The following is a 27,043-nucleotide window of genomic DNA, read 5'->3' on the forward strand; positions in this document are numbered from 1 at the left end:
AATTAGAAATGCTTGTGTTTTTACAAAAGCTTGCTGTACGAGTTGTAATTGTCAAAGCAAATGACTAACGTGCATACACATAGGCATTTACATCGATTCACTAATTATACCTTTGTAAAATTGCTTCAGCAATTTACAATATTTAAATTTGTTATTTAGAAACTAAAAATCTATTTTTAACACTTCACATCAACATATCCCGATAAATTCTTTCTTTCGTTATAAAAGGGTAACCCTGTCAATGTGACACAAATCATTTAAGACGCCATTTTTGTTTTCTTCTTATTCCCTACTATTTCATTTTGACGGGCACAGAAAAAAAATACAAGAAAGTGGTATTATATATTGAATTATATAGAGAAAACGAATTCGTGTGGTAAAAAATATTATAAATAATTCAAGTATATAATCACAAAAGTGTTATTTAATGTTTTGCAAAAATTATAAAAGGAATTTTTATGCAAAAGGTTGTATGATTAAAGTACATGAGTCCGTGTGTTAAAGAAGAGACGGCTACAAAATAAAATTCCAATTTCGTATTGATAACATAATGTCGAAGGCAAAGAAATTATCATTGCCTGGCAGCAATGATGCACACGAATTTTATAATTATAAACCAAAGGATTTAATATGGTGAGTGTGTGTGGCTGGATAATAACATTGAACAATTTATATAAAAGAAGAAAAAAGCTCCGGAAAGTTATGGCGAAAATCTTGAAAACGTAGCAATGGGAAGACTGCCTTTATGGTCGATCAGAGAAAATGGCGCTTAACCTAACCTCAAATACGATGTAAAAAGTTCATCTTATATACAAAGCAAACCCAGAAATTAATTGATTAATTACATCAACTGAACTTTCTTTTCAAGATTTTTTTGGAATCTGTGAATTATAAAAAGATTTTTGAAAGGGATATTAAAGATTACGCTTTTTTTATTGCATGTTGATGCGTTCCTCGGTTCAGCCGACGGCAACGCTTTCTTGCGGCTGTTAATGTACTCCTACCGCTCAGTAACGTTGATTTTTGCTTTGCGCGCCTTTTTTCTCTACAACGAAAATTTTCTACAATAATTTTAAAAAATTTTTTTTATAAAGCTAGAAAAAGTTCCTAATTCGCTAATTTTTTTAATTTTAGGGCTAAAATGAAAGGCTTTCCACCATGGCCCTCTATGGTAAGTGCTACTGTTATCTTCTAGTATTTTGTTTAAATAATAAGGCAGCGACGCTGTTGCGCTGTTGGCTACGTAAGCGTTTGTTATTTTATATAAAAAAAAGAAGGTGGATGCTTCTTCTTGCTATTGCTGTACTTCTCAATTTAAAATGTGTATAGATGTATATATATTTATATACACTTTAGTGTACTCGATTGTAGTATTGGTGCTCGATATATACATTGACTGTACTTTTGCGTACTATAGAATGAAGTTCTCTAACCAAGAAGAGAAGATAAAGAGAAAGGAAGAGCGAACTTATGAGCTCTGCTGCGTACGTTACTTTTTAAGCTGCAGATAAACACAGAATATATATCATATAATGAAATCTTTAAATTTTTGCTGGGTTTTCAGAATTTTTCGTTAACTGAAATCCGATTAATTTAGAGTGTAGATCGTCAAAAAACTTAACCGTTGCTATTTTCTCTTGCCGGCAAGTTTGATTTTCAAATGTAAATAAGGAAATATTAAATAATAGACAAACTGCAATACTTATGAGTAAATATTGATATAAAGCTCCATAACTTTCTTTTGATTACGAAAAGAATGTCGTGCAATGCATACCGTTCTAGGAAAAAACTCATTTTTCATTAAGAGTCTGTTGCACACCTATCATTTTTGGCTTTTGGCTGAAGATAAAGTTCGAAGTCCACAAATTCAAGATCAACGTTCCTTAGTTGCCTTAATTACCAGATTTTTACATCGTTTGTTCCTAAATCAACAAAGCATTAACTTTCTGCCAAAACAATGTCAAATTAGGCGAGACATCCAATTGTCTTCTAGTCCTTTGTTTACAATTCGTCGAAAAGTACAAAACCACAGTTTATAAAGGTTTCAATTAAGATGATCCCTTAGATGCAAGTCGATGTTTTGGACCGTTTGGAAAAGCCGGGCGCTGGAAAGTGACATGCGCAAAGAATCTTTTGCAACGTAACGCCCAAATTTGTAAAAAAAATTCTTAACACTTTTTAAGTGAACGAAACTATTTTCAATGCAGCTACAATTAAACCGAAACTAAAATTTGCTTATCAAATATTTGTACTATCGACCTGAAAGAAAGCTCAATTGTTTGGTGGGCACTATTTTTTATACACATATCGTAAGTGCAATTCGGCTTCTTTAGCGAATTTTAATTTTATTCACTCGGTAGTAGTTTTTTTTTTTTTTGGAAAACGCTGTCCGAGTGTTGCACTACTTTCGTTAAATTTTAGACAAAAAGCTTCCTTCATTGGATGGGAAACATTGTGCTCCCTTCGGAAATCAGTCGGGCAGAGATGCGTGTCACGTAAAATATACCGGTTAGGTTATAATGGACATATGTGGACCCTTTAAACTTATTTTTAAATTTTTTCTACAATTTTCAATCGGCAGGTTTTCGTTGCTTGAACGTGTTAATAATCGATCAGAATTTACTCCCGTTTCTTGAATTCCTTCGGTCGCTTGCTAACATTTGCATATCCCGACTTATAAGTTGCAGGCATTTTTAGCCGAATTTTTTTTTGAAAGAGAAAACTTTAACGGTGAACTCTCCTAATCAACTGATTTTTTTATTTTAAAGTTTTAGCATTCAAGAACATAGTTAAAGAAAGCAGAAGTTTTGTGCATTCAGACTTATGGTACTTCAGTGCAGTTTACGGAATCTACAGAGAAAAAAATCTGATTACATTTCCTATTTTCGCCCTTAAATTTATATATTCCGTGTAGAACATGTATAGATATTTAAAAATTTATTTCGTAAGACAAAGTGCACGTTATAGTAATAATCGGAAAAAAATGCGATAATGAAATCGGTGACTCCAATTTAAAAGGCTGGAAGTAATTCAAGCATTTCACCACCACCTGAAATAATAATTAAAAAACATTTTCTAAGTAGAAGTAGTGATCTAGCTAAAATGTAACTGTTGCAAAGATTTTGAAGCTTTAAAGGTTGCTTATCGGCCTCGGCACAAGGCGCCCTATCAACTGAACTAGAAAGCTGCTCATGACGTTTGTCAGCAAGGATTAGATGCACAAATTTCATTTTAGTTTAATTTTATCCCACCAGAGAATGCCGATTGTACCCCTAAGACTGAATATTGATTAAAATTTGATTTCGAAACAGTTTTAGACTGTTTACCTTGCCGTTCTTGGCGTCGCAGCTCCAATGGCGAAGGAGAATTTTTTTGACGGCACATCAAATAAATGATTAGACACAATGATGGTACAGCTATCATCATAAAGATTGTCATTCCTATACCAACGGGACCTAAGATGTCAATTTTGGTAGCTTTCTCTTTAGCGGTCTTCTTAACTTCGATCGCTTTGGGGTTATGCAGCATATTGATAGTGTTGTACGTGATATTTGTATGATATGTGGACGTTGAAGTACATCTACGTTTCAAATCCAACATTGTATAGCCGTTAAAACATATACAGCGACCGTTTAAGCAATCAGGTTCACAGATCGGATAACACAAACTACTGTTTGCTGGACTGTTTTTGGAGAGTTGATATCCTTGAGCACATTCACAATTGCCGGGAATAGCATGGACGTCGTTTGTACATTCTAATATACAGAGAGGCACGCAAGTGTTTTTTAATCCTCCGAGCCGAAAACCATCGAAACATTCGCATTTTCCCGGACTTATGCAAATACCGTTTTTGCATTCCGGATCACATATGGGCGCACAGTAGTTTCGTTCCACATCAAGTGTATAACCTGTTAGACATTTACAAGTACCTGGGGCCACGCATCGGCCATTCATGCATTTGGGCTCGCAAATAGGCTCACAAGCACCAGTTGAGTTTTCTAGTCTGTAATTGGGAAGGCATTTGCATGTTGCTGGGGCCAAGCAAAATCCATTTCGACATTCAGGCTCACATAAAGGTTCGCACGATTGCGATATTATATTGAATTTGTAACCTTGTAAACATGCGCATTGACCTGGCGAGATGCAAACACCATTTTTGCACTCCGGCTTACATATAGGTTGACAAGCCTTTGTCAAAGTATTTACATGATAATCGGGGAAGCATTCACATATCCCTGGTGCTATACATTTACCATGAAGACAATTGGGTCTGCAAACAGGTTCGCAATGGTTGACTTTTCCAGCAAATGCATAGCCTTCAAAGCATCTACAGATGAATGGCGCCACACAGTGTCCATTTTTACACTCTGGCTCACAAATAGGCTCACATTTATTCGCTTTTGTAATAAATTTATAACCTTCATCACATTTGCAAGTGAATGGTTCCATACAGTGACCATTCCTGCACTCGGGCTCACATACAGGTTCACACTGGTTCGGCTTTGCAGTCAATCTGTATCCTTCGAGACAATTGCAAGTAAATGGTGCTACACAGTGGGCATTTTTACACTCGGGATCACAGATAGGTTCACATTGACTCGATTTTCCACCCAGTTTGTAACCGTCCAGACACTTACATGTAGATGGTGCTATGCAGTGGCCTTTTTCGCACGCTGGCTTACAGATAGGATTACACGTATGAGTTGAATTTTCCAAACGAAATCCCAAACTACATTCGCACTTCCCTGGAGCTCTACAGACACCTCCTTGGCACTTTGGCTCACATATGGGCTCGCAAATATTCGCTAGTAGTCCATTGCTGTACCCTCGGTCACATTCGCAAATTCCCGGCGAGATGCAGTGACCATTAATACAAGGAGGCGCGCACGATGCTTCACAAGTTCCAGTAATATTATTTTTAGTAAATAGTTGGTTGCATTTGCATACGTTAGGCTTTATACAAATGCCATTCTTACAGCTTGCCTTGCAGATAGGCTTACAGTCGCCATTACGCATCTCATAACCGCGGCAGCAACCAATTTCTGTCTAAGTAATTAAATTTCAAATTTAAAGATTGTTTACGTAAGGATGTTTTCCTGCTCATACCTGTTCTGTACCGTTGCGTGATTTTATGCAAAAACGTACAGACAAAGTCGTACTGAATAATAAACTTATCACAAGAACCTTTGTCAACATTTCTATTTGCGAACCTTTCCCTTAGGCTTTAAAACAATAACTGAAAAGTAATTTTAATATCATTCAACGGGATGAGAAAAATTCTATTTTTACTGAAAATGTTATTTTCTACATACAAATGTTTTGTGTGATCTTTTATTAATCATTGTTGATTGTGGTGCGGTTAATGCTATGGAAAACAAAACGGATTCATTCAAACGTAATGGATTTTTGTAAACAGTTTGCGTAAATGGCTGAACAGTTTCTCCTTTATTTACTTTACTTTTCTGAATTCACCGCATTTCGTTTCGAAAATAAAAGTTGAGGACTATCCATGATTTTATTCCTATACACTGAAATATTTATCGAAGATCCCTTGCAACGTAGTGAGTACATGCTTGTTAAGCTGGTTATTTTAGCCATGTCTGTCTTTCGCAATTTCTATTAAAACATTAAAATCTTATCTAAATGAACAAGCTTGACCAACTGAATAGGTACATGGTTCAGGTCTTAGAGCTTTAAAATTGTCACAAATATAAATAAGTTCACAAAATTGTACGAAACACATACACAGAAAAATATTCCTTGCTGCAACTACACAGTATAAAAAAGATAAATATAAAAAACATAGTAAACGAAATGGTTTCTAGTTCAAGTTGGCGAACGGTTTCATATCTCTTGATATACTGCGGATAGGAAAAGGGACGTGCGCTAAAAACAGGAGGACTGCTTTACGATAAAGTGAACTATAAACTTCTTTTTTTATTTATTTTTTTCTAGATTGTGGAACCCCCATTGGATTTATTGCATCAGCCACGTAAGGCTAACTCAAAATGTGTGTTTTTCTTTGGTACTCGCAACTTGTAAGTTAAAAAACTTATTTGCTCTTCCATCTTTGAGTCCTCATCCATTGGTTTTTGAATATCCGCTATTGTTTTTTTCTTGCGTTTGCAGCGCCTGGATTGAAGCCAACAATATTAAACCGTTTGAGGGTCCCTGGAAGGAGCAACTGTCTAAAGTGAATAAGCCAAATTCGTTTCGTCAGGCTATGGAAGATATAAAAAATCATATCGATGACCCTACGGAAATTGACGCTGAAATTAGTAAGAGTATAGGCATGAATCATGCGACAGAAGCCGACTTCGATAAGATACGCGATGGCCTTAATGAAGAAGAAGATGACACTAATGACGTCCCTGCTACTGCTCCAACTGTTGCTGCTGCTGTCAACACATCAGCTGACAATGGTTTAGGTGGCGGCTCAGTGTCTGGAATAAATGATCACGAAGATATCGCTTACAAAACACCGGTTAAGCGTACGCCTAAAGCAAGGAGTACTATCTCGACAAGCAGTAAAATCAAATTACCGCCATCCACCGCCGCCTCCTCCACCGCCAAATCGACTGCAAAACGCCGTCGTTCCTCACAAAATCCCGGAGGTAAACGTAAACGCAACAATTCAGCTAGTGTTTTAGACGATTTTATCGACTCAAGTTCACCGACGCCGCGGCGCAAAATTAACACAGAATCATTGGCTCATATCGGGACTTCGTCCCGCCGCAACATGAATTCGATTGCGTTACTCGATCGTCCTGTGGTGTTACGCCCAGAAGCTCAGGCTATTGATATGAATGCACGCAGTCAGACATTGGCCGAACGTGATATAACACCCTCGAATTTGACATTCGGTTTTCTCGGTTTGGGCATAATGGGTTCGACCATTGTTAAAGATTTGATCTGTACAGGCCACAAAGTGGTTGTGTGGAATCGGACTATGTCTAAGTGCAAACCATTCGAAGAAGCCGGTGCTTTAGTTAAGGACACACCAATGGATGTGGTTGATGCCGCCGATATAATATTCTGTTGTGTTTCAGATCCCAAAGCCTCAAAGGATGTAAGTTTTGCTCATGAAATATAAAAGAAAAAGTTTTTAATGATTTTGATATCAAACAGTTGGTATTTGGTAACTGTGGTGTACTGCGAGCCACCGATTTGTGCAACAAAGCCTATGTGGAAATGTCTACAATAGATCCGGAAACTTCACAAGATATTGCTGAGGGTATAACACAAAGCAATGGCCGATATTTAGAAGTGCAAGTAATTATAATATTCTGCGAAATTGGAAAGAATATTGTTACTTTGAGTGTTTGTTTTCCACACATAGATACACGGCACCCGCCAAGAGGCTGAAGATGGCATGCTCATCATATTGGCTGGCGGTGATCGTACCGTATTCGAAGAATGTCATTCCTGCTTTAAAACGATTGCTAAGAACACTTTCTTTTTAGGAGGTAAGTTCATTGTTAATTTCATTCTATCATAACTTTTTCCTTCTAGTTGTTTTTTCCCTTTCTTTTTGTTCTTAATTTGCGTGTTTCTTTCTTGTTTTTTCCGCCTTTTCTCTTCATCGTCTTTGTGGCTTTTTTTCTCAAACTTTTTTAGCAGAAGTTGGCAATGCCTGCAAAGTTAATTTGATACTTCAGACCATAGTTGGTGTTAGTTTGGTTGGTTTAGCCGAAGCTTTAGCCTTGGGTATGTTTATTGCTACATCGCTTCTATCTTTATGGACGCTATATAACATATAAATTTTACATATCTATTTTAGCTGATCGTTTCTCAATCTCTTTAAAGGATATCATTGACATATTCGAATTGACTTCAATGAAATCGCAATTATTATTAGCTAAAGGCAAAGGTGAGTAAAACTAATTTAGTTGCAAAACAATTAAAGAACATGGTTGCCCGTAGCAGCTTGACAGAATCAATGTAAATTCTTTCGTCTATCGGCGGGAAGAAAATTAAGTTTACAAATAAAATATCTTGCACATCATAACAAATTTGGAGTCAATCTATCCGTGTGCTTATTGCAAGACAAGAACGCAATTTAGTTGACGTAGACGTAAGTCGTTAACATTGATTTGTGTATAGATGTCCGTGTACGGATTTGTCCATTGGTGGTCGGGCTAAAAATGAAATTTTTCCAAAAACCAAGATAGAAACTTAGAAATCAACAGAAGTTTGACCATTAAAATCTCAAGAGTTTGTGTTATAGAACTTTAGAAAGTAAATATGCTTTAGGAAAACATTCGTAAGAATTAGTTCTAATTCGTTTTTACATTATAGGCTAGAATACAACTGTTATCAGAAAAAAATTATATACCGGATATTTCAAATGTGTCTGATAGATGCTTAAGTTACTCTCAGGACAACTAACGATTTGGTATGAAACCTTAGAAAATAAAGGCCGGACCACTTACTTCCTGTAATGTCAAGATACCGTTGTAAGTAGTCGCAATTCTATAGCTTGTTTGACTTACCATTTTTCTTGCAAATGCACATACAACACAAGCAAATATTGTGTGACTCTTTGTAGCCTTTTGTTTTATTTTACAAAAACAAAATACCGTTCGCTTAAAAGCCATTTAGACTTGGTATGAGAATGCGTACAATTGATTACTATTATATACATACAATATAAGCAATATTTATGAAATCTTACACATTAATTCAAAATTAAAAAAATGGAATTTCTGGAGCTAATTTTTCCAGTCAACGTGGAACTGAACTTCGATGCTTTCTATTACTAATTATATTGGTGCCCAAAATTGCTACGTTTATATTAAGTCTATTTGCCCAACAAAATTTTCTATGATAAAATAGAAATCTTTTGGCGAGGGTTAAAGTCATTTGGCACAAAATTATACCCATGTATAAATAAACTACATCAGCGATATTATGTCCATCGAGTGGTGTCAGAATTCATTACTTGATAGAAGGTTTACTAATCCCATTAGCTCAGGTTAATAAGAATGCGCTCAATATATATCATATATAGTATGAAAATTCTCAACATTAATATGAGAATTATCATATTCAGGACTATTAGGCCCGCTCTTCAATTGGAATATGAAATAAATAAGTTTTGTAAGGTGAACTTTCCTCTCTCTATATGGATCAAATGTAATACAAATAGGCAAAGTTTAAATAGAAAGGGGTGGCTAAACAGCTGTGATTAAAATGATTAAAAATACATATTCAAATCTTTTCTTTTAAGTGTCTTTACTGGTTTGTTTGCGCTGTATTTGCGGTAAATATTCTTCTGGTCGCAAAAATTTAGCTACAGCAATTATGGGGAAACATTCGAAGTTCTTGCATGAAAAATTGCAACTCTACTACATAAAAGTTGTACAAGACTAGAGTACCTATTTGAAAATCGAAGAAGGTGATTGACGTAACCGAAATCGGCCACGGACAAATAAGTTTTTCTTACTTATGTAGTTTAAAGAACTTAAAACATCGAGCGTTGAACAAGCTAAACCATTCCATAGCGTACACTCCTCCTATAAGAGATTCCAAATTTGGCTTAGTAAATTACGTACTTTGAATCAATTTTTGTTGTACAACACCGGAAGTCATGTTATATTGTTTATGAAGTCTTATTTTTTTTTTTTAGACGTTTATACAGGCAAGCTTTGAAGAAATGATCGCGTTTTGTCCAAAAGGATCAAATACACGTAGTACGTCAATAGAGTATTTTTGCTGAGAAATATTTTTCATATTTATTTTTCTAAAAAACGGCGTCGTGTAGCGAACAATCGAAAAAACTTTCCGATAAACTCAATTATCAATGGGGACAAGCCATGTCATAAATGTAACAAATCTAAAAAATTGTGCAAGATGAAAAATCGATATATTTTATTACAAAAAACATTTTTATTGATTTCATTTTTATTACAAAAAAAAAAAAGAATTAAAATTACTATACATTGAAAATGTAGTCTATAAGTAGGTAGATACAACATAAAAATCAATTTCCCAACTATTACGAACTGGATCAAAAATGGCATCATCAGGATGTGTCTAGCACAACTGTCGCTTTCGATTCAAATGATGAAATTCATTCATTATCAGCGGCCAAGTAATAATAGGATTATCTTCGTCTGAAAAGAGAATTTCGTTGAATTTAAATTTTCTTGTTATTGTTATTCTTTACAGAAATGGCCAAAGGCGATTTTAATCCTCAACAACCGCTCAGTCACATGCAAAAAGACTTGCGACTTGTTTTAAGCATGGCCGAGAATTTGGATCAATCGATGCCAGTCACCGCAATAACAAATGAAGTTTTTAAACATACCAAACGGCTGGGCTACAGTGATCACGATTCAAGCGCCGTCTTTGTAAGATCCAGATTTTAACATTTAGTTAACGCAACGACTTGATAAGTTACAACAAAAACAACAAACAAAACAGACAACTTTAAAACAATAACAGCAACAACAACAAAAATATCATTACTAAGTATCTAGAAATACAAGATAAACGAAGGGAAAAAATAAAAAAAGAGAATAACAACATCAAAGAACTTCAAAGGTGAAAGTTATAAAAATCATGGAAAAGAAAGAGAAAAGCAAAACACGGTTTAACAAAATTTAGTTTAAAGAGCACGCGCGTTTCTTTTGCATAAATAGAGAAAATTTATTTTTTATTTTTTTTTTTTTTAATATGAAATTAAGTTTAGCGTTTACATCTATATTCAAATATTATCACTCCTACGCTATCCCTTCCCTTAATTAAATTTAATTGTTAATAATTTTATTTGTTTAATTTTCTCCCTCTTTTTATGTTTTGGCAAAAAACAAACAAACATAAACAACAACAAAATTGATAACATAAATATTTTAAATAATAAAATGAAAACTACAGAGATTCTTAAATGAACGGCGTCCAACCTTACCAACTGAATGTCAGAAACGAAAAGACTACGAAGAAATTGACAAAAACGAGACATCAAAATTTGCCGCGACTGCTACTACCAGTCCTATACGTTCAAGTAACATGCCCAACAGTAAGGCGAGAAATATGTCTTCAGTTACAAAAACGCCGAATAGTCATGTGGTGGCTAAAGATATTGATGATGACGACGAAGACTATAAAATTAATGATGGAAGCAATGACGATACTATTGAAAATATTAACAACACTAACAGCATTAGCAACAGTAATTCTCTTTTGAAATCGAAAAACAAAGAAGAAGAAAAGAAGAAACAAATTGTATGAAAATAAAATTAAAGAAACAACACAGCCTTTATCAATCGGATGCTTGTGTGCGTTTGTATTTGAATAGTAAATATTTTCAAATTTCATTCATACTTTCATAAAATGCACACCCTCCATCTCTCAAAAAACAAGAGCATGTTATATAAATGTTTTTTGACAGTTGCCGAGCACTTCCCTTCGGACATATAACAAATGTATATATATGTATATATATATATAGATATATATATAGATATATGTATGTATATATATATATATATATATATATATAAGATATAAATATATATTCATATATGTAACAAATGTATGTATAGATATATATAAATATGCATATATATTCATATAAGTAACAAATATATACATATATATATGCATATATATTCATATATGTGACAAACATATACATATATATATATATATATATGCATATATGTAACAAATATGTACACATATGTATGTATATATATATGCATATATATATATATTTGTTATACAGCTAATGTATATGCGTGTATACATATGTAAAGTAGGTAACAGCTCATATTATTTTATTATGTAAGCTTAGTTTCTTTTTTCCTCAAACTTTAAGTTTTCAAAGCAGTTTTGAAAAAAAGGAAAAACGCCACACGAATACACTCTTAAAACTACAATTTTTATTGTAATTTATATTATAATAAATAAAATAAATGTTGGTCTTTTTTACGTTTTGTTTTTTTTTCTCCTTTAATTTTTGATTTCTTTTCTCTTAAAACTGAAACATTTTTTTAATAAATTTTGTCTTTAATTGTAATTACGATTTTACACTTATATGTATCAAATAAAAGTGGAAAAACATTTAAGCCCGTTTATGATTAAATTGTTAAGAGAAGACATATCAACATTAAAATCCAGGCAAACAGATTTCAGGAAGCTGTTCATCTTTCTAATTAAATAAAAAAAGCGAAATAAACCAGACGGAAATTTCGTTACATTAAAGATCACATTGAACGCGAGCACACTATTTTAGCAGGTTTTAATAACTTTATTAAGACTTGCATGATCCGCTTCAGTTTTTCCCTTAAGAAAGTGAACGACAGGGCCCGGTTAATGAAAGGATATGACGCATTATTTCGTAGTTGTAAGAACCATTAAGTGAACATTTTTCACTTGATTATAATTGGGTAATAGTTTCGTTCTTCTATGCCATCAGTGAAAATAGATAAATATTTCATGACGACGAACGGTGGCATCAATGTACTCCAACATATTTCCTGATGGGAGAGCGCCTTTAAAAATTAATTGTTTCGTTTATAATGCCTTCAAAAAAGACAACAAAGATAGAGATATTAAAAACGCTTTATTCGTAATGAATGAATCAACGGACGCATATTTATGATGGCCGTCGAAACTTTAATAAACGGGTTAAATCGGCCAATTAGTTTACAATTAAAAAAATACCTTTATTTTCTATATGTTTGTTTGGAACGATTTTGGAATTTTGGAACTCCTTTACTACAGTTATTTCCAATTTCGTAGCAATTATAATCATTTCATGCGTTAACATCGCGTTGCGACAGTTGTACCCAGTGGTAATCTTTACTGTTTTGCATCAGTTAAAGTGGATGGAAATATTAGCGAAGAGCTTAAGCCTATTCATCAGACTGCATTACATAGTAGAAAAATTAACGTTAGCTGCAGTATTACACCAGCTTATATGTCATCGACAATGCAAATTTCACATTTGGTGGCATACTTCTTGCTATACATAAACATTTAATTGGACGTATATAAGAATTAACGCAAACTCGACAACCGGTTTTGTTGCGAATAATCATTTCATTTGTAAATAAATATTAGCTGTCCCACAATATTCTAGCATTGATTAAAGAAAGATCAAAGACTAAGGATCGTAATCCATTAATCTGCGACTATAAGACCCCTCAACGGTCCACCAGGCAACGGAATCTTTATTGACTTATGCAGTTGATTAACTATTCATTCCGCGATCGCCTACCAATTTAAATTGAAAGAAGGCATCTTTGCTGGTAATACATGACTCATTGCGTAGATTATAATCTGACGTTTTAAACTCTTTCGTGCTGGACAAAGAAAGGATGTAAATGCTGTGGTCGGGATTCATAGGTCCAGTCGCCATTCCAAAAATGCCGTCAATCCATTGGAAGTTAACACCACGTACGCAAGTAATGACGAGCAGTCCGATAGGAGCGATTGTCGTGGAAAGAATAAATAATAAAGGTATAAGTATCTAAATCAGGCAAATAAGCATAAGCTTTATGAAATTCGGACGCAGTTGACGCGGCTACGCCGGATATTCTTCTGTAGAGACAAAGGTAATTTTAAAGTTTTGACATTAGATATTTAAAATTTTGATGACGTAATTGCAATGTTTTAAATGATCTGAATTTCAACGCCATATTTTCATGCATAAGAAAGAAAGACGTCGAACATTCTACGACTTTAAATATTATTCTCAATTCTTCCCTTCTGTTTGAAATTGCAATTTTGGAAAATGTGCCCTGATTGGATTCTTGAGAGGTAAGTAGGCAATGGCTTTGATGTTCATGTGACATATTTGACATAAACAAATAAAAAAATTTTAAAGTTGTAAAAAAAAATGAAAAATTTGGATCAGTTAATATTTTACTAAAATTTTTGCAACAATATTCTTGACCGTCAAGAATAAAGGACCCAATTTGCTGGTTTTCTGTTTGCGGAAATTATGATTATAACTTCAACATATTGTCTAGCAGGACGAGACTTCCATGTCATTGTCGCCAAATCCACATTTAACTAATGGGAAAGCGATAAGTACACGTTTTTTTCTACATCTTTTGCTTATCTTCAAAGGTTCGGCCACAATTACCAAAAAAAATCTCAAAGGGTATGTTTTCATGTTGCATTTGTAAAGGTTTTCTTAACTAATCTGCAGTTTTAACTGTTGCTGAATTATACAAATGCATTATTTTAAATATTGTACCATTTATTAATGGATCTTTCCATTCCATCTTGCAATCAAAAATCGTTCAATATATGTGCCTTTATAGATATATACATACACGTGCATACATACGTGCACAATTTATTGAAAATTTTTATTCCGAAACTTTTTAAATATAACGTAATTCGAATCAAGTTCATTTCATATTAGAAGTTATGATTCTTAAATTATTTGTACAAATCTAACTAACGCATATATGCTAATGATAATTATGAAGCTGAAGATTATTTTGGTTATTTAACGCAAATATAAAATTTTTTTACAAAATAAAAATAAAACATTCGTTATGAACATTGCAGACTTCCAAGCGAAAAATTAATTTTTTTTATGAAAATTCTGTAATCTTTTAATCTCTTCTAACATCTCTGTGTTACTGAATATGAATTATAATAAATATAAACATATGTGGAATCATTACAAAGAAGAAGACGGAAACTGTGAACGTGTGTTAAAATATTTTATAATAATTTTAGTAAAAAGATCTTTTAAATATACACATATATATATATGCATACATACATACATGCACATATATATATATATATATATATATATGCATACATACATATATATATATATATATATATATATAACCTACGGAATTTAATGTACACATTTCGTTAACTCCCCTGTCTTAATCCTCAAATGTGTACAGCCCTGTTCATACGAATTTACTTGTAAGAGAAGAGACAGGGAAAATGCAGAAAATGGCGAACTTCGGTTGATTTTCATTTCGGAATTTCACGTTAATTTTTTGTTCATCAAAAATTTAGAAAAAAAAATATTAACAAAACAATTTTAATAATTAAGTATTTGACTGTGGTAATTAAGCAATAAACAACCAAGCGGTGTCGGTGGTGTGGTGGAACTTTTATTTTGATAGAATGTGAAATTTTTCTTTTCTTGGATGAACTGGAAAGAAATAGATGTGAAATGATGAATATCAGAAAAGAAGAATTGTAAAATAATGTGAACGAACCTCTCCAAGTATGTGTGTAAAGGAAAAGTGAAGAAAAAAAAGCACAAAAAGGCAAAAATATATGGAGGCCAACAGAACCGAAGAAATAAAACTAAAAAGTTTTTTATTCCTTATATTCAAAAGAAAAAAGATTGTGGACATACATTATCCGCTTATAAAGATTTGAATTTTAGATTTCTGCGTTTATGCTGAATAATGTAATTTCTTCCATTATGTCAGCTACTGTTATATCAATATAACTTTTCCAAAGAGCATTTGTTGCATATGATTTCTTATAAAGATCTTGTCTGCCTACTACTCAGCTATAAGAAATGGAAATGTAAGTTAATAAAATATTTTTAAAAAATTTTCAAGTTTTTCTATGATTTATAAAGTGAAAATTTCCTTAAAATGAAAAAATTGCGACGAAATTTCATTGAAATTTGTTTTTGTTTTGCTTACAATAAGGGAAACTACAATGAAAAAAACTATAATCAACATAGACAGAGAGAAATAATTAAACTGAAAACCTTGCCATTACGAGAGAGTAGTAATACCTAATGTGATGCAGAGTGAGTGAGGAAAAGGGACAATCCCACAGTAATATTGTCGTCAAAATATATAAACTATATTAGCTAATAATATGCAAGAAAGAAAGAGATTAGTCAATGTTTTTGACTTCTCAACTTCGCAAGGTTGCATTTTTTAGGTTTAAAAATATATCACGAAATACTTCAAATTTTCAAGCAAACATCTGAAAACATATTATATGAAAAAAAGAAAATAATTAAAAAGTTTTGAGAAGAAGATAACGAAAAAGGATATATTCCTTTTTGGTGTACTCTCGTTCTTATATTGTCATACGCACCTACATACGTCCTAATATGAGAAGAGAACATAAGAAACAGAAGAAGAAGAAGAAATTTTCGATAGATTTGTAAGCCGTAACCAGCAGTAGTGTACCCGCAGTTGCTCGTCTACGCGTAATAATTTTTAAAAATTTTTAAAAAGAAATTGAAAAATATTAAAAGTAAAATGCAAAAAGCTTAAAAAATAACGTGAAAACAAGTGTGGGAATAAATGAAATTTTTATAAAATGAAAAGTTCAAAGTGCAAATATTTGAATTAAAAAAAGCTGGCTAATGCAATAAATTACTGAACTGTACAGACGAGCAACACTCTTTTTTTTAAGCCGTTGGCATTCCCTAGACAGAAAAAAGTTTTCTTATTCCTTTTTCAGTTTAATGCCAATGTGTTAAAATCATTAGAATTTTCTTTCCTTTTGATTTTAAGTACAACGACAATTGAAGAAATCCCCAAAAAGTGTATCATGCACGTCGTTCTCGTTATCTAGTTTTCTTTTTTACATTATGGGGTTTGTTGTTGTAAGTGTGCGCGAATTTATTTTGCTTTAATATATATGGACCCCATTTAGGGGAGTGAGTGTACGTATAATGGATGAATATTTTAACTCTACTACCCCTGCCTGCCAAACCCACTTAAGTTGCTCTCCTCGCTTTCCCCACCATTGCTAAACCATCGTATTAACGTTTATCATATACGTCTGCTGCTTGCCGAAGTGTGTGTATGTAATATTCCATATAATACAACAAAATGTTACTGAGTCTTGTATACTTGCATATTTATATAAATATTTGTGTATTTGTGGTTTTAGTATTTCATCGTGTCCATTTAGTGTTTATTTTTTTCTCTAAACTCTATTTGTAGTGAAAACGAACGAAGAAAACAAAAAGTAATGATAAATCGTCATCTCTTAATTTTTGTTGTTGTTCCGTTTTTTCTCAATTTATCTTTGTGCGCTTTTTGTTGTTTTTTATTTATATTTAATTTTTTTAGAGTGTTTTCCACCCGTGGGCCGGCACCCTCTTTTTACGTCTTTTATGTCACACAGATACAATCAATTTTCCCCCTTTTGCTCTCTCACATACACTTCATTACCTTATGCATTTCAACTCTCGTATTTTCTAATTTTGCTCTCACAAAGCACAGCCGCCCTGGTCTTCCATTCGTATGTTGTGCTTTTATTAAAGAGAAAAAATCGTTATAATATATATACAATAATATTTTAAAGGTATTGGCGCTCAGCAACACACAAATCAACAATTATTACGGTTTAGCTGATGTTGTTGCTTTATCTCTATGAGATTTCTTGCAATGAAAAACAAAGTGTAAACGTTTTTAATCATACTTTAATGCCTTATAGACTTTTGAGGAACAATTTTTTTTATCAAGATTCTAATTTTTGTTTTTTTTTTCTAAAGCTATATATGTTTTTCTCTATTTCTGTACCTGTGTGTTCACGAAACGGAGCAAATGTCTAAGTTAGTTTAATTTTTATACGTGTATGTCATACAAGTAGATAGACGTGTATTAATTTTGTTTTCCTGTTCCCCTTGATATACTTAAAAACGAAGCAGTAAATATCCTTTATATTTACGCTCGTAATCGGCAGAATGCTTTGAATATTTTTTAAAAATTGTGCCAATATTTTCAATGCAGCGCTCGTTTGTTAAATATGAAAAATTCTTTTTTTTTCTTTTTCTAAGAATATTATAACAACTCCAATGTGTTGAGTTACGATTTTTTTTACGCAGGCTGTATAGATAAAACAACCGTAACGTATAGAAAGTGGGGGGCCGTTTGTAAGGCTTGAATGATGGAATGAAAAAAATTATGATCATCGTAAAAGTTTGTCTACGAGAATAAACATAATATGGAATTTTTCTATATTTACATGCTATTTGCTCGTTTATTAAAAAAACCCGATCAAACGAAACGTAACCAATTTTCATCAAATTTATATTGCGTCCACAAGCTTTTGCAGTAATAAATGCATGACCTATGTCTAAATCTTACGCGTCATTTCATTTTACAAAAGGGGCACATCACTGCATCCAAATGATTTTAAAGTTTATTGTTAATGAAAAGCAAAAACCCTTCTGTTGACTCGCATCACCTTCGTTATATGCCCTTTTTTTAACGGTTTGTTTTTATAGAGAAAATAAAATCCAAAAAACTTTAATCCTTTCAGATAAATATATCTTTATTGCTTGTATAACATGTAATAGCAATAATTTTTTTTGCAGGATTTGCTCTCCTTTCATTCTTTCATGCTCCTATAGTTTCTGTCCTACTCTCTGTCACATTTATTAAATTGCATGCCATTGCCCTCTTTTTTCACTTAATATGTCATAAAAGCAAAGTAAAATAAAAAACTGAAAAATAGCAGCAACAACAACATTGCGATTTTTACAGTTAAGAAAAAAAGTTCTAATTAAGAAATCACCTCCTTATTTAATGTTGTTGGTTTCACTACCCTTTTTTTCTCGTAAAAGTGCATGCTTTTTTAGGCAGTAGAGAAGTTAGAAGAAGGTAGCTCTTTTTCTTTAAGTTGCTGTGTTGAGATATATTATGTGTGCGTGCGAGATAGAGTTGCTTTATTCGTTATTTTTAATTAACCGCCAACTGAATTGATTTTTTTCACTTTCTCTATCCCTCCCTTTACCCTCTTTATTTGTTCCATGCATGCTGCGGCGTTATTGTTGTTGTTGTTGCGATTATTGTTGATAATACTGAGAGTTAAACAGTTTTGCATTATGTTTTCTATTAATACAGAGCAACACATTATAACAAATGCACATACCTATACACAAGACATATACGAGAATATAGGAGAACGACACGTTGCAAGTAAAAGCAACTTAAGAGCAGTGCCGGTTTATGATTGTATCACTTAAATGTTGAAAGTCATTATACTTTGAATTTCAGTGAGTTCACGTTATATGAAAATAGCTACATTGATAGACCAGTTAGTTGGCCGTATGACTGACTGCTTAGCGGTTGACTGATTGGTTTAATATTTTAAACACCTGTCGTTTTGCTTTTACATGTATATTTACTCACTGAGTAAAATAAGGAATTGCGTTTATTCGTGATTACGTAGCCATGGTTGCGTGTCTGTCCGAATTATAAAACCGGAAAATTCCATACCTGCAGGCCAAAATTTATTCCAATGCCTTCGAGATGAAAATGAGCGCAAAACTGCGTCAATTTTCAGTCATCATATATTAACATTAAAGTTATATTTTCCAACCTTCATACTTAACGAGGGTTACGGCGATTTCCATTTGTTTAAGGTGATGGTAAGTCCAAGAGTTTTGCCAGAGGGGTAACAGTATAGCCTTCGTTCTTTTATCCTATTGGTGTCTTACGCCAGCCAAATGTTTCCGAGGAGTAGAAATACGTAAGGTATGGAGTGGATGGACATGTCCGTCAATTTTCCGCTTTTCGAGATTTTTAAGACTCGATAATCAATTCAAAACTTGGTACAAATTTTTCTTCTATAACTCTCGTTAGATTAAGATCAAAAATTGGTTAAATCGAGCAAAAGGTTCGTCCATAAATATCAAGCAATCATAAATAAATAACAACGGAGTAAATCAAACCTTATTTTTATCGTTTGTCATAAAATAAGTAAACAAACATAATTTTAAAATTGATAAAATAAGAGCAATACGAAGGAGCGAATAAATTTCTGCCCTGCCGAGCGAAATGTCGTACTCCAATTAATGAATGCTATGAGTGGAATATAATGTTTTTCCTGCTTTATCCTATGTTATATAAAATATTAATTATTATAAATATGTTATAAAGTATATTATATGTATACAAGTAAACGGTGTTATATGTACATATGCATATATAAAACGCGAAGTGTTTGTTTTTCTCTTGTAAGCGATTATACTCATCTTACGACAAAGCGATCGTTGCATCAGCTAACACATACGCGAGCAAATCAACACAGATACTGACTGAAATTCAGGAAGACGTATATTTCGTGTATGTGTTGTATGCACACAATCAGACATATAGGCTAAATAAGGCCAGGGTCAAGTTATGTGCGTTTAAATAAAAAGCTTTTAAATATTATGAGATTCTCTACTTTTTCCTTCTAGTTCAAAAGTGTTTCATCTATACATTTAACATACAGGAGACAAATAAAACGATAAAAACAGAGAAAGCTCGTAAGCCCATAAATTGTAAATTCAATGAAACCCATTTCCAAACTTGACGTCGGTAAATATATAAATCGACGTGGAATATGAATGAAATTTAACCAAAAGCTTTAATTTTACGGTTTTTGCGAATACTAAAGAACATAGTCAGTCAAAGAATTGGTTGGATACTTCATTTCAATTCAAAAGAGCAAAGCCGTATTTCCTTTCTTCCAAAAAGTTAGCATTGTAGGTATTTATATCTTTTTATATACTCACACCGTTTATTTTATAGGGTTTACTAACCCTCTCCATAAGTAATGTGCAAAGAATATAATATAAGTCTCCTTTCTAACATTCTGAGTGAGTGTTCATAAACCTACATGATTTCCGGATAGTACTAACCTTCAAACGATACCTGTCATAATGTAATGTCGACCTAAAATAAGGTAATGGTAAAAAAATTAATTTAAGATATAATCATTTTTGTCATGGCCACAAAAATTTTTATTAACACGGGAGCTTTATATGGAACAACGGAAAATTTTTGGTATTTTTTGAAAAAGACAAATGAAATATTTAGTTTGGCTGTTAGTCTATCGTTCTTACTTTTTTGAAAGCGTACACGACGAAAATTCGCAGAAATATTTACGACAATACCTTCGAGAACCGACTTTTAAAAAATAAAAAATGGCGTGCAATGTCACTGCTTCATTTGTAATTTATAGTTTCTTTTATGTATCTCCAAGTGTGTAAAATATGGCCAGATTTTCAAAATATTGTCACCAATTTTAACTTGCAAAATAAGAAGTTAAGTTTGCGAACAAGACTTGGATATGTTTTTATTAAAATTTAGATTTTGTGCAGATTGTGCAAGTTTTTCATATAATTTACATTTTATCACTGACGTACTTGTAGGGAGCTATTGTTCATTTTTCCACCAAGCGTTCCGATGACGTGAGAAACTGATGTTTGTAACAAGTTGCAAGACGTAAAAAGTTGATTACTGCGGATATATACGAAAGCAAATTATGTCCATTAGAAAACCTGGCCCGTAGTTATTAAGACTTTATGTATTCGCCTCTCAGTTTGTTTGCTGATAATATCTATTTGGCAGATGCGTTTTAATATTTCGTGGGAAAATTATAGACTCTGATCATTCGACTGCACCATCAGCAATTGGTCGTTGAGTTAAATCTTTTATATTTACTGCCGAAGAATAACGATTTGTTTACTTTGTCAATACGTGTGCAACACATAAAAGCAAGCTTCGGGGAACTCATAACGTGTACATATATTTGATTAGCAACAATGATGAATGCATTTACGGCTAGCTGTCTGATCATCTGCATAATTATTTAATGTTTATGGTAAACATTCCCCGGTCGTAAAAATTTAATGTTTCAGATCAAAATTTACACAAAACATTAGAAGTGGTTGAATGCCGATTTAGAGTACAAATCCGGAGTCTCTTTCTATGTAATATTTGTAATGAACTTTCTCCCGCGCACTAAAATAAAAGGTCGGCTTTAAATTTGGCATAGCAATTGAATAATTATTCTGCAAATGTTGGCATTGAAGATCGGCCACAAACGACACGTCTACAATGTTATATAGAATAAAATTAACTTTGTTGTTCGCGTTTTTTGCTAATTAAACGAATAGTTCTACAAAAATAGAAGATATCAGCCACGCCCATTCAATAACGTAGGGTAAAAAAAAGCAAGTTTCTTACTTACTTGGTTTGTTTTTTAAAAGGTAGAAAACGTAGTCTTTGCTCGTATTGTCTGAAATAAATTTAAAATTTTACATATCTTCACAATAGATTTTTCGAAATGAAGACAAGAGGTTCACTTAAAGGTAGAATAAGCACAAAGTGTTCAATTTATTTTTAACTGATTTGTTTTATGTACATAGATGAAATAATTAACTTCTCTGTGAAATAATTTTTCCACTTATTATCTCCTTTATTTATTTTCTTCCAGTTAACAACAATTAATAATAACATAATTTAAAAAAAAATCCAAGTAAAAAGAAGTTTACGATAACAAAGATGTTTTTCGTTTTAATTCCAACACAAGCGAAGACTCAAGTGGAAACTTGAAAAAAAAAGTAAAAAAAGAAGAGTGGAAAAGTAAGCCATGAAAGCGTGAGCCAGTAAAGCAAACAGTTAGGGCAAACAATAATAACAACAACGTTATAAATAAATGCTTGTAAAATAAATTTTGTCTAAATAGATATGCGCAAATAAAACGACGTGAACGACAGCAACTTAAATGCGAGCAATATCAATACACTTAGAATATCTGCGCATTTACTTCTATAAATACAAATATACATATATTATATGCATATACAATGTACATATGTATATATATGTGTATATATAGTTGTGTTTATGTATGCATATTTTTGTAAACAAAAATTTGTGCCTACTGTATTGCTAATGTCCTGAGCCGTGCGTTGCAAACGCGTTAAAAAGAAGTTAAAATAAGAAAAACCTAGAAAATTGTTTTTATTTCGGTTCTTTATTTTTATATATTCGCCAATTGTAATAAAAAAAAATATAATTGAAAATAAGGAATTAAAAAAATTGTCCCAAATTATCCGTATGTAAAAAAATTACATAAAGCTTCTTAAAATAAAGTTTTAATAAAAATATTAAAAATAATACAAATTAAAACAAAAAAAAAAAAAAATTGTAGAAGAAAAATATTAATAAAAGAGAAATAATTTATTGAAAACGAAATTGTTAAAAAATGATAACAGTAAAGAAATTGGAAAAAAAAAATTATAATAATTGACAGAGCAATTTGCGTGTTAAGTGCTTTTTATATAAAAAAAAAATGATAAATATCAAAAATATTAAATATAATTAAATAATTCTAATTAAAAAAAATATAAAAAAATGTAAATTAAATAAAAATCTTGCTTTAAGTTCACATAAATTAGAAAAAAGTAATATATACATAAAAAGTAATATATACATAAAAAATGTATATATACATAAATATATTTGCATACGAACACAAGCACAAACGTAAATAAATGCAGGCACACTCTTTTGCATGCAAGCACATAGATACTTATAAATACATATACATACATACATAACATACATATACATACATATACATACATAACATATATTCATATATATTCATATAAAAACACATATACAGACATGAACACACATATAAATATATATATATACATAATATACATATATATATATATATGTACATATACATACATGCATACTCAAATATATCGGAATGATCTCATTAAAAATAGAAAATGCATACAAATACTAAAGGAGACGATGACGAAAAATTGAATTTTAACATAATTTTTATAAAATTATCCTTTAGCCCAACAGCCAGGCAACGAACTGCAAACGACAAAGAGAAAAGTTATAAAAACCAAAATAAAGTACTTAGAAAATAATTAAGATCTAAGAAAAAGAAAACTAACCATCAAATTAACAGCGCGTTGTTGATGTCGTTATCTTTTTCCGAACGTATACTCAAAACCAGCGCGCGCTCTCTTTTTACTCGTATTCCTTTTCTACCAAAAAACTAAAAAAAAATTTTTGTCTTTTAATTTCTTACTACGGTGTCCTTCGTTTAATTTTACAAAATAGCAACAAACGCAAAAGCAATAATCGCCTTGAATATTAAAGCAAAACAAAGAAAAGAAAAAAAACTCTTTTTATCAGCGCATTTCACTATCACCAGTAGCAGTACGTCTGAAACCGCAATATCACAAATATTAAAAAAAAAGAGAAAATCAACATTAATCTTCAACGCTGTCTTTAAATATTTAATTCAAAAATAAAATAGAAACCGACAGCAAAACATCACCAGTTGCCGTGGAAGCATTATTTCAAGAAATTTTAAAACCAACAATAACTACTAAGAAGCAAAAACAGCAACAACAACAACATGCGTAGCTGTAATACGAGATATTAGTAAAAAGTTCTTTTTTACTAAATCCAATGCCATGGATATGAAGAAAATACCAAAACCACGGTAAGTTTTTACGATATATAAAATCCACCAACTTCGACCATGGTTCAAAAAATAAGATGAGAATGTGCTTCTTCCTATTCCTTTTGCTTTTTGTACTGATCTGAGTTTAATTTCCTACCGATAGGCCTTATCCTCTGCTATATGGATACACATATCAATTTTACAAAAAAGTCTGCCCCTTAGCGTTGTAAAGTTTTACATTCTTTTTTTATTCTCCTTATTTTTTCACTTAGTTGTAGGCCGAGATTTTCTTTTCTATTTTTTTTTCAAGAGTTTTTTAATTACTTCTTAAAAAAGTGCGCAAAGAAACGATAGTTGAAGAAATGTAAATAAATGAAAAAGATTTTGTAAAAACAAATTTAAAATTTTTAAGCGGAAAAGTGCAAGGGAAACGAAAAGATATGTTGTCAAGAGGAGGAAAGCGAACTGCTGGGACTTTCAGCGAACAGTAAAGGGAAACTAGAATGGTGCCGCATCAATTAAGTTCCTTTTCGCCTGTCTATTTGGTTAAATATTAAGGGTTAACTCGTGTTCGCAAAAAATTAATTGAAATTGTAAGGCAGCCTGCTTTTGCCGGCGAACCTTTTCACAGAGAAAAATTTGAGAGATGAAAATTCAATATTAGAAAAGCAAGAAAATGGTGGAAATTCGACTCTACTTTCAAGAACTTGAGGTTTCGCAACTATCCTGGACAAATTTTATCGTTCTTGTTATTATTTCGTTTTCAGTTGTAACAGTTGTGAAGTTCATGTCGATTCTATAAGTTTCTATTTAACCTGCTTTCTTCTCCGTCCGGAAATTTCCAATCGATATTTCAAGTATATCCATGTGCTGAAATTCCGCAAGCATTAATTTTGTTATATATATCAAATGACTTCCACTACAAAATCACGGCTTATAATTTTCTTAAGAATTGTCTCGATATGAGTATCAAATAGAAAAGCTTCGAGGATAGAATGTAACAAGCTAAACAAGTTAATTTTACGTTAAATACCGCGAAAGTCATAACATGAAAGAGTCCCCTTTTTTTACAATTTATGATTGACACATGAAAGCTTAAGGGATTTTTTAATAATAGTAAGCGTCCCAAGTTTTTGTTTTTATATATATTTTTTTGGGTAAGGTGGACGGCTGTCAGAAGAAATAGGAAATGGTATTTTTTTGAAAAAATTATTTACCGCCAGCTGGTATTCCTCCAGTTTTTACAGAAAAAAATGAATTCTGTACTAGGGCTACCAACAAAAGATATCGATTCGTATTGTTTCAATAGAAAATAAATTATCAATTGCATTTAATACTAATTTGGTAATTATAGCGGGAAGGGGAAATGTTCCAGTGGGCTGTCGCGAATTTTTTATGAGCGATTTTTTACATATGGAAAGGACTTTTGGACATATTGTGTTAGCAAGTGTCTCGTTTGGCTCTGGTAGATTAGAAATTCGTTTCGCTCATATATATTCCCCAAATAAGAGTACCATGCATATTGATACTTATCTTCAACGATAATTCCTAGTTTGTATGTTGATTACAAAGTTATCGCACGTTATAAAACATTCGTTTTTCATTACCTGTGACAACTCAGCAGCGATGAATCCGACCTTATTTAAAGGCGAAAAAGAATATATAGCTTATGTTTCAACGGGATGACTTATACCGTTGCAAGTGGTTTTGAGAGTAATGTTTGCAGATGGAAAAGTGGTCTTTAGGTTATCTTGAAAGAAACCTGGAATGGCTTATTCAATTCCATAATAATTCCGCTACAGATATAATAATGATACACGTAAACACCTTGTTCTCTTATATAGAAAACGTTCAAGCAATGTGCAAACCTATAAGCAAAGCGAGCAAGTCATAGGGTGTAATATCTTAGTTTGGATAACTGTATGAATTAACGTGTTTGTGTGTTAATTTATCAACAAAAAAACTGCAAAGACTCTCCTCACTTTTCCGTATGTTATTGAACGCTTTTAATAAACTTACTACTTACCACTACCATAATGCGGACAAACATATAAAATCTGTACAACTAAACTTATATACAAATGCTTGTGCACATTGTATTGACAAGTTAAAACACAAAGTTTCCTTCCGCATGTCCTTCCTTCCGTAGATACTTAAGCAAGATCCTTCTTTTCTATCAAGTTATTGTTGTACAACGAATGCTAGCTAACGTTACGTTATTGCAACAAGGGGGAGTGAAGTAAAATAATAGTGAAAAAAACAAATCAAAAAAGAGAAATGCTCTGCTATATATAAAAAAACACAAAACAAAAAAAATATATAAGTGGGACGAGAGGAATAAAGACGACAACAAATCAAAAAAGCGAAACGTATTAGAAAATGTGTAATGTGGAGTTAAACACGTGTTATGGACAGATATACGCCATTCGTTGCAGTGTCTGCGTCGCCTCGCTAAAATTTATATAATACTTAGCTATCGCCAATTTAATAAAAACAACCGCATACAGTTGTCTGCCTCTCCCCTTTTACCTACTTCATCACTTTTTGTTAAAAGAGGATTTCCATGAAGCAGAAAAGTTTAATAGGAACCGTACTAACCTTCTGAGAATTTCTTAATGATAAATAGCTTCGATTTTATATAAATTGAGTTGGTATGTCTTAAATTGGCCTAAACTCTTACCTGCGATAGAACTCAGAATTTGTGTGTACGAATGTTATTCATTTGATCGTAAAATTTTATTTTGCTTCCTCTGAATCGGCATAGACAATAGTAGTAAGAACATTCATTCACCCACATTTTAGGTTTGTATCGGCGCTTAGCTCATTGATAGTTGTAAGTTTAACTTCT

At 32.3% G+C, this 27,043-nt stretch overlaps 2 protein-coding genes and 1 long non-coding RNA gene across 10 annotated transcripts in view; all 3 read left to right on the plus strand.

The window, feature by feature from the left end:
- Positions 1-273: 273 nt before the first annotated feature.
- On the plus strand, positions 274-11,445 carry LOC119642922 (putative oxidoreductase GLYR1 homolog). Of its 4 annotated transcripts, none has more exons than XM_038042233.1 (10): positions 274-633; positions 1,135-1,171; positions 5,956-6,038; positions 6,130-7,069; positions 7,129-7,272; positions 7,340-7,466; positions 7,618-7,707; positions 7,781-7,870; positions 10,171-10,352; positions 10,879-11,445. In XM_038042233.1, the coding sequence occupies exons 1-10, from the start codon at positions 551-553 to the stop codon at positions 11,230-11,232; spliced, it is 2,130 nt and encodes a 709-aa protein (XP_037898161.1). In that variant the 5' UTR covers positions 274-550; the 3' UTR covers positions 11,233-11,445. The 4 variants fall into 4 exon arrangements, with proteins under 4 accessions (XP_037898161.1, XP_037898162.1, XP_037898163.1 ...); XM_038042234.1 differs by having other exon boundaries at positions 7,621-7,707; positions 10,879-11,444; XM_038042235.1 differs by lacking the exon at positions 10,879-11,445 and having other exon boundaries at positions 10,171-10,756.
- A 3,493-nt stretch (positions 11,446-14,938) lies between these two features.
- Positions 14,939-22,324, plus strand: LOC119642925. Its single transcript, XR_005248163.1, has 2 exons — positions 14,939-15,528; positions 22,189-22,324. It is a non-coding gene; the product is annotated as an uncharacterized LOC119642925 (long non-coding RNA).
- Positions 22,325-23,121: 797 nt separating this feature from the next.
- LOC119642910 (AF4/FMR2 family member lilli) overlaps positions 23,122-27,043 on the plus strand; it is a 125,349-nt gene continuing 121,427 nt past the window's right edge. For 3 of the 5 annotated variants that reach the window (XM_038042216.1, XM_038042220.1, XM_038042219.1), the window contains exon 1: positions 23,442-24,234. In XM_038042216.1, the coding sequence (XP_037898144.1) occupies positions 24,206-24,234 (29 nt within the window). In that variant the 5' untranslated portion in view covers positions 23,442-24,205. Of the gene's footprint in view, positions 23,162-23,224; positions 23,244-23,441; positions 24,235-27,043 lie in introns of those variants that run through there. The other 2 variants (XM_038042217.1, XM_038042218.1) reach the window with 2 other exon arrangements.

The sequence above is a fragment of the Glossina fuscipes genome, unplaced genomic scaffold, assembly GCF_014805625.2.
Source record: "Glossina fuscipes isolate IAEA_lab_2018 unplaced genomic scaffold, Yale_Gfus_2 287, whole genome shotgun sequence".
NCBI classification, from domain to species: Eukaryota; Metazoa; Arthropoda; class Insecta; order Diptera; family Glossinidae; genus Glossina; species Glossina fuscipes.

Bases quoted from the DNA above. Each gene is read 5' to 3' on its own strand.
- LOC119642922 (XM_038042233.1), top strand. From the start codon at position 551: ATGTCGAAGGCAAAGAAATTATCATTGCCTGGCAGCAATGATGCACAC. The intron at 7,708-7,780 runs GTATGTTTATTG...TATCTATTTTAG, and splicing joins AGCCGAAGCTTTAGCCTTGG to CTGATCGTTTCTCAATCTCT. The intron at 7,871-10,170 runs GTGAGTAAAACT...TATTCTTTACAG, and splicing joins ATTATTAGCTAAAGGCAAAG to AAATGGCCAAAGGCGATTTT.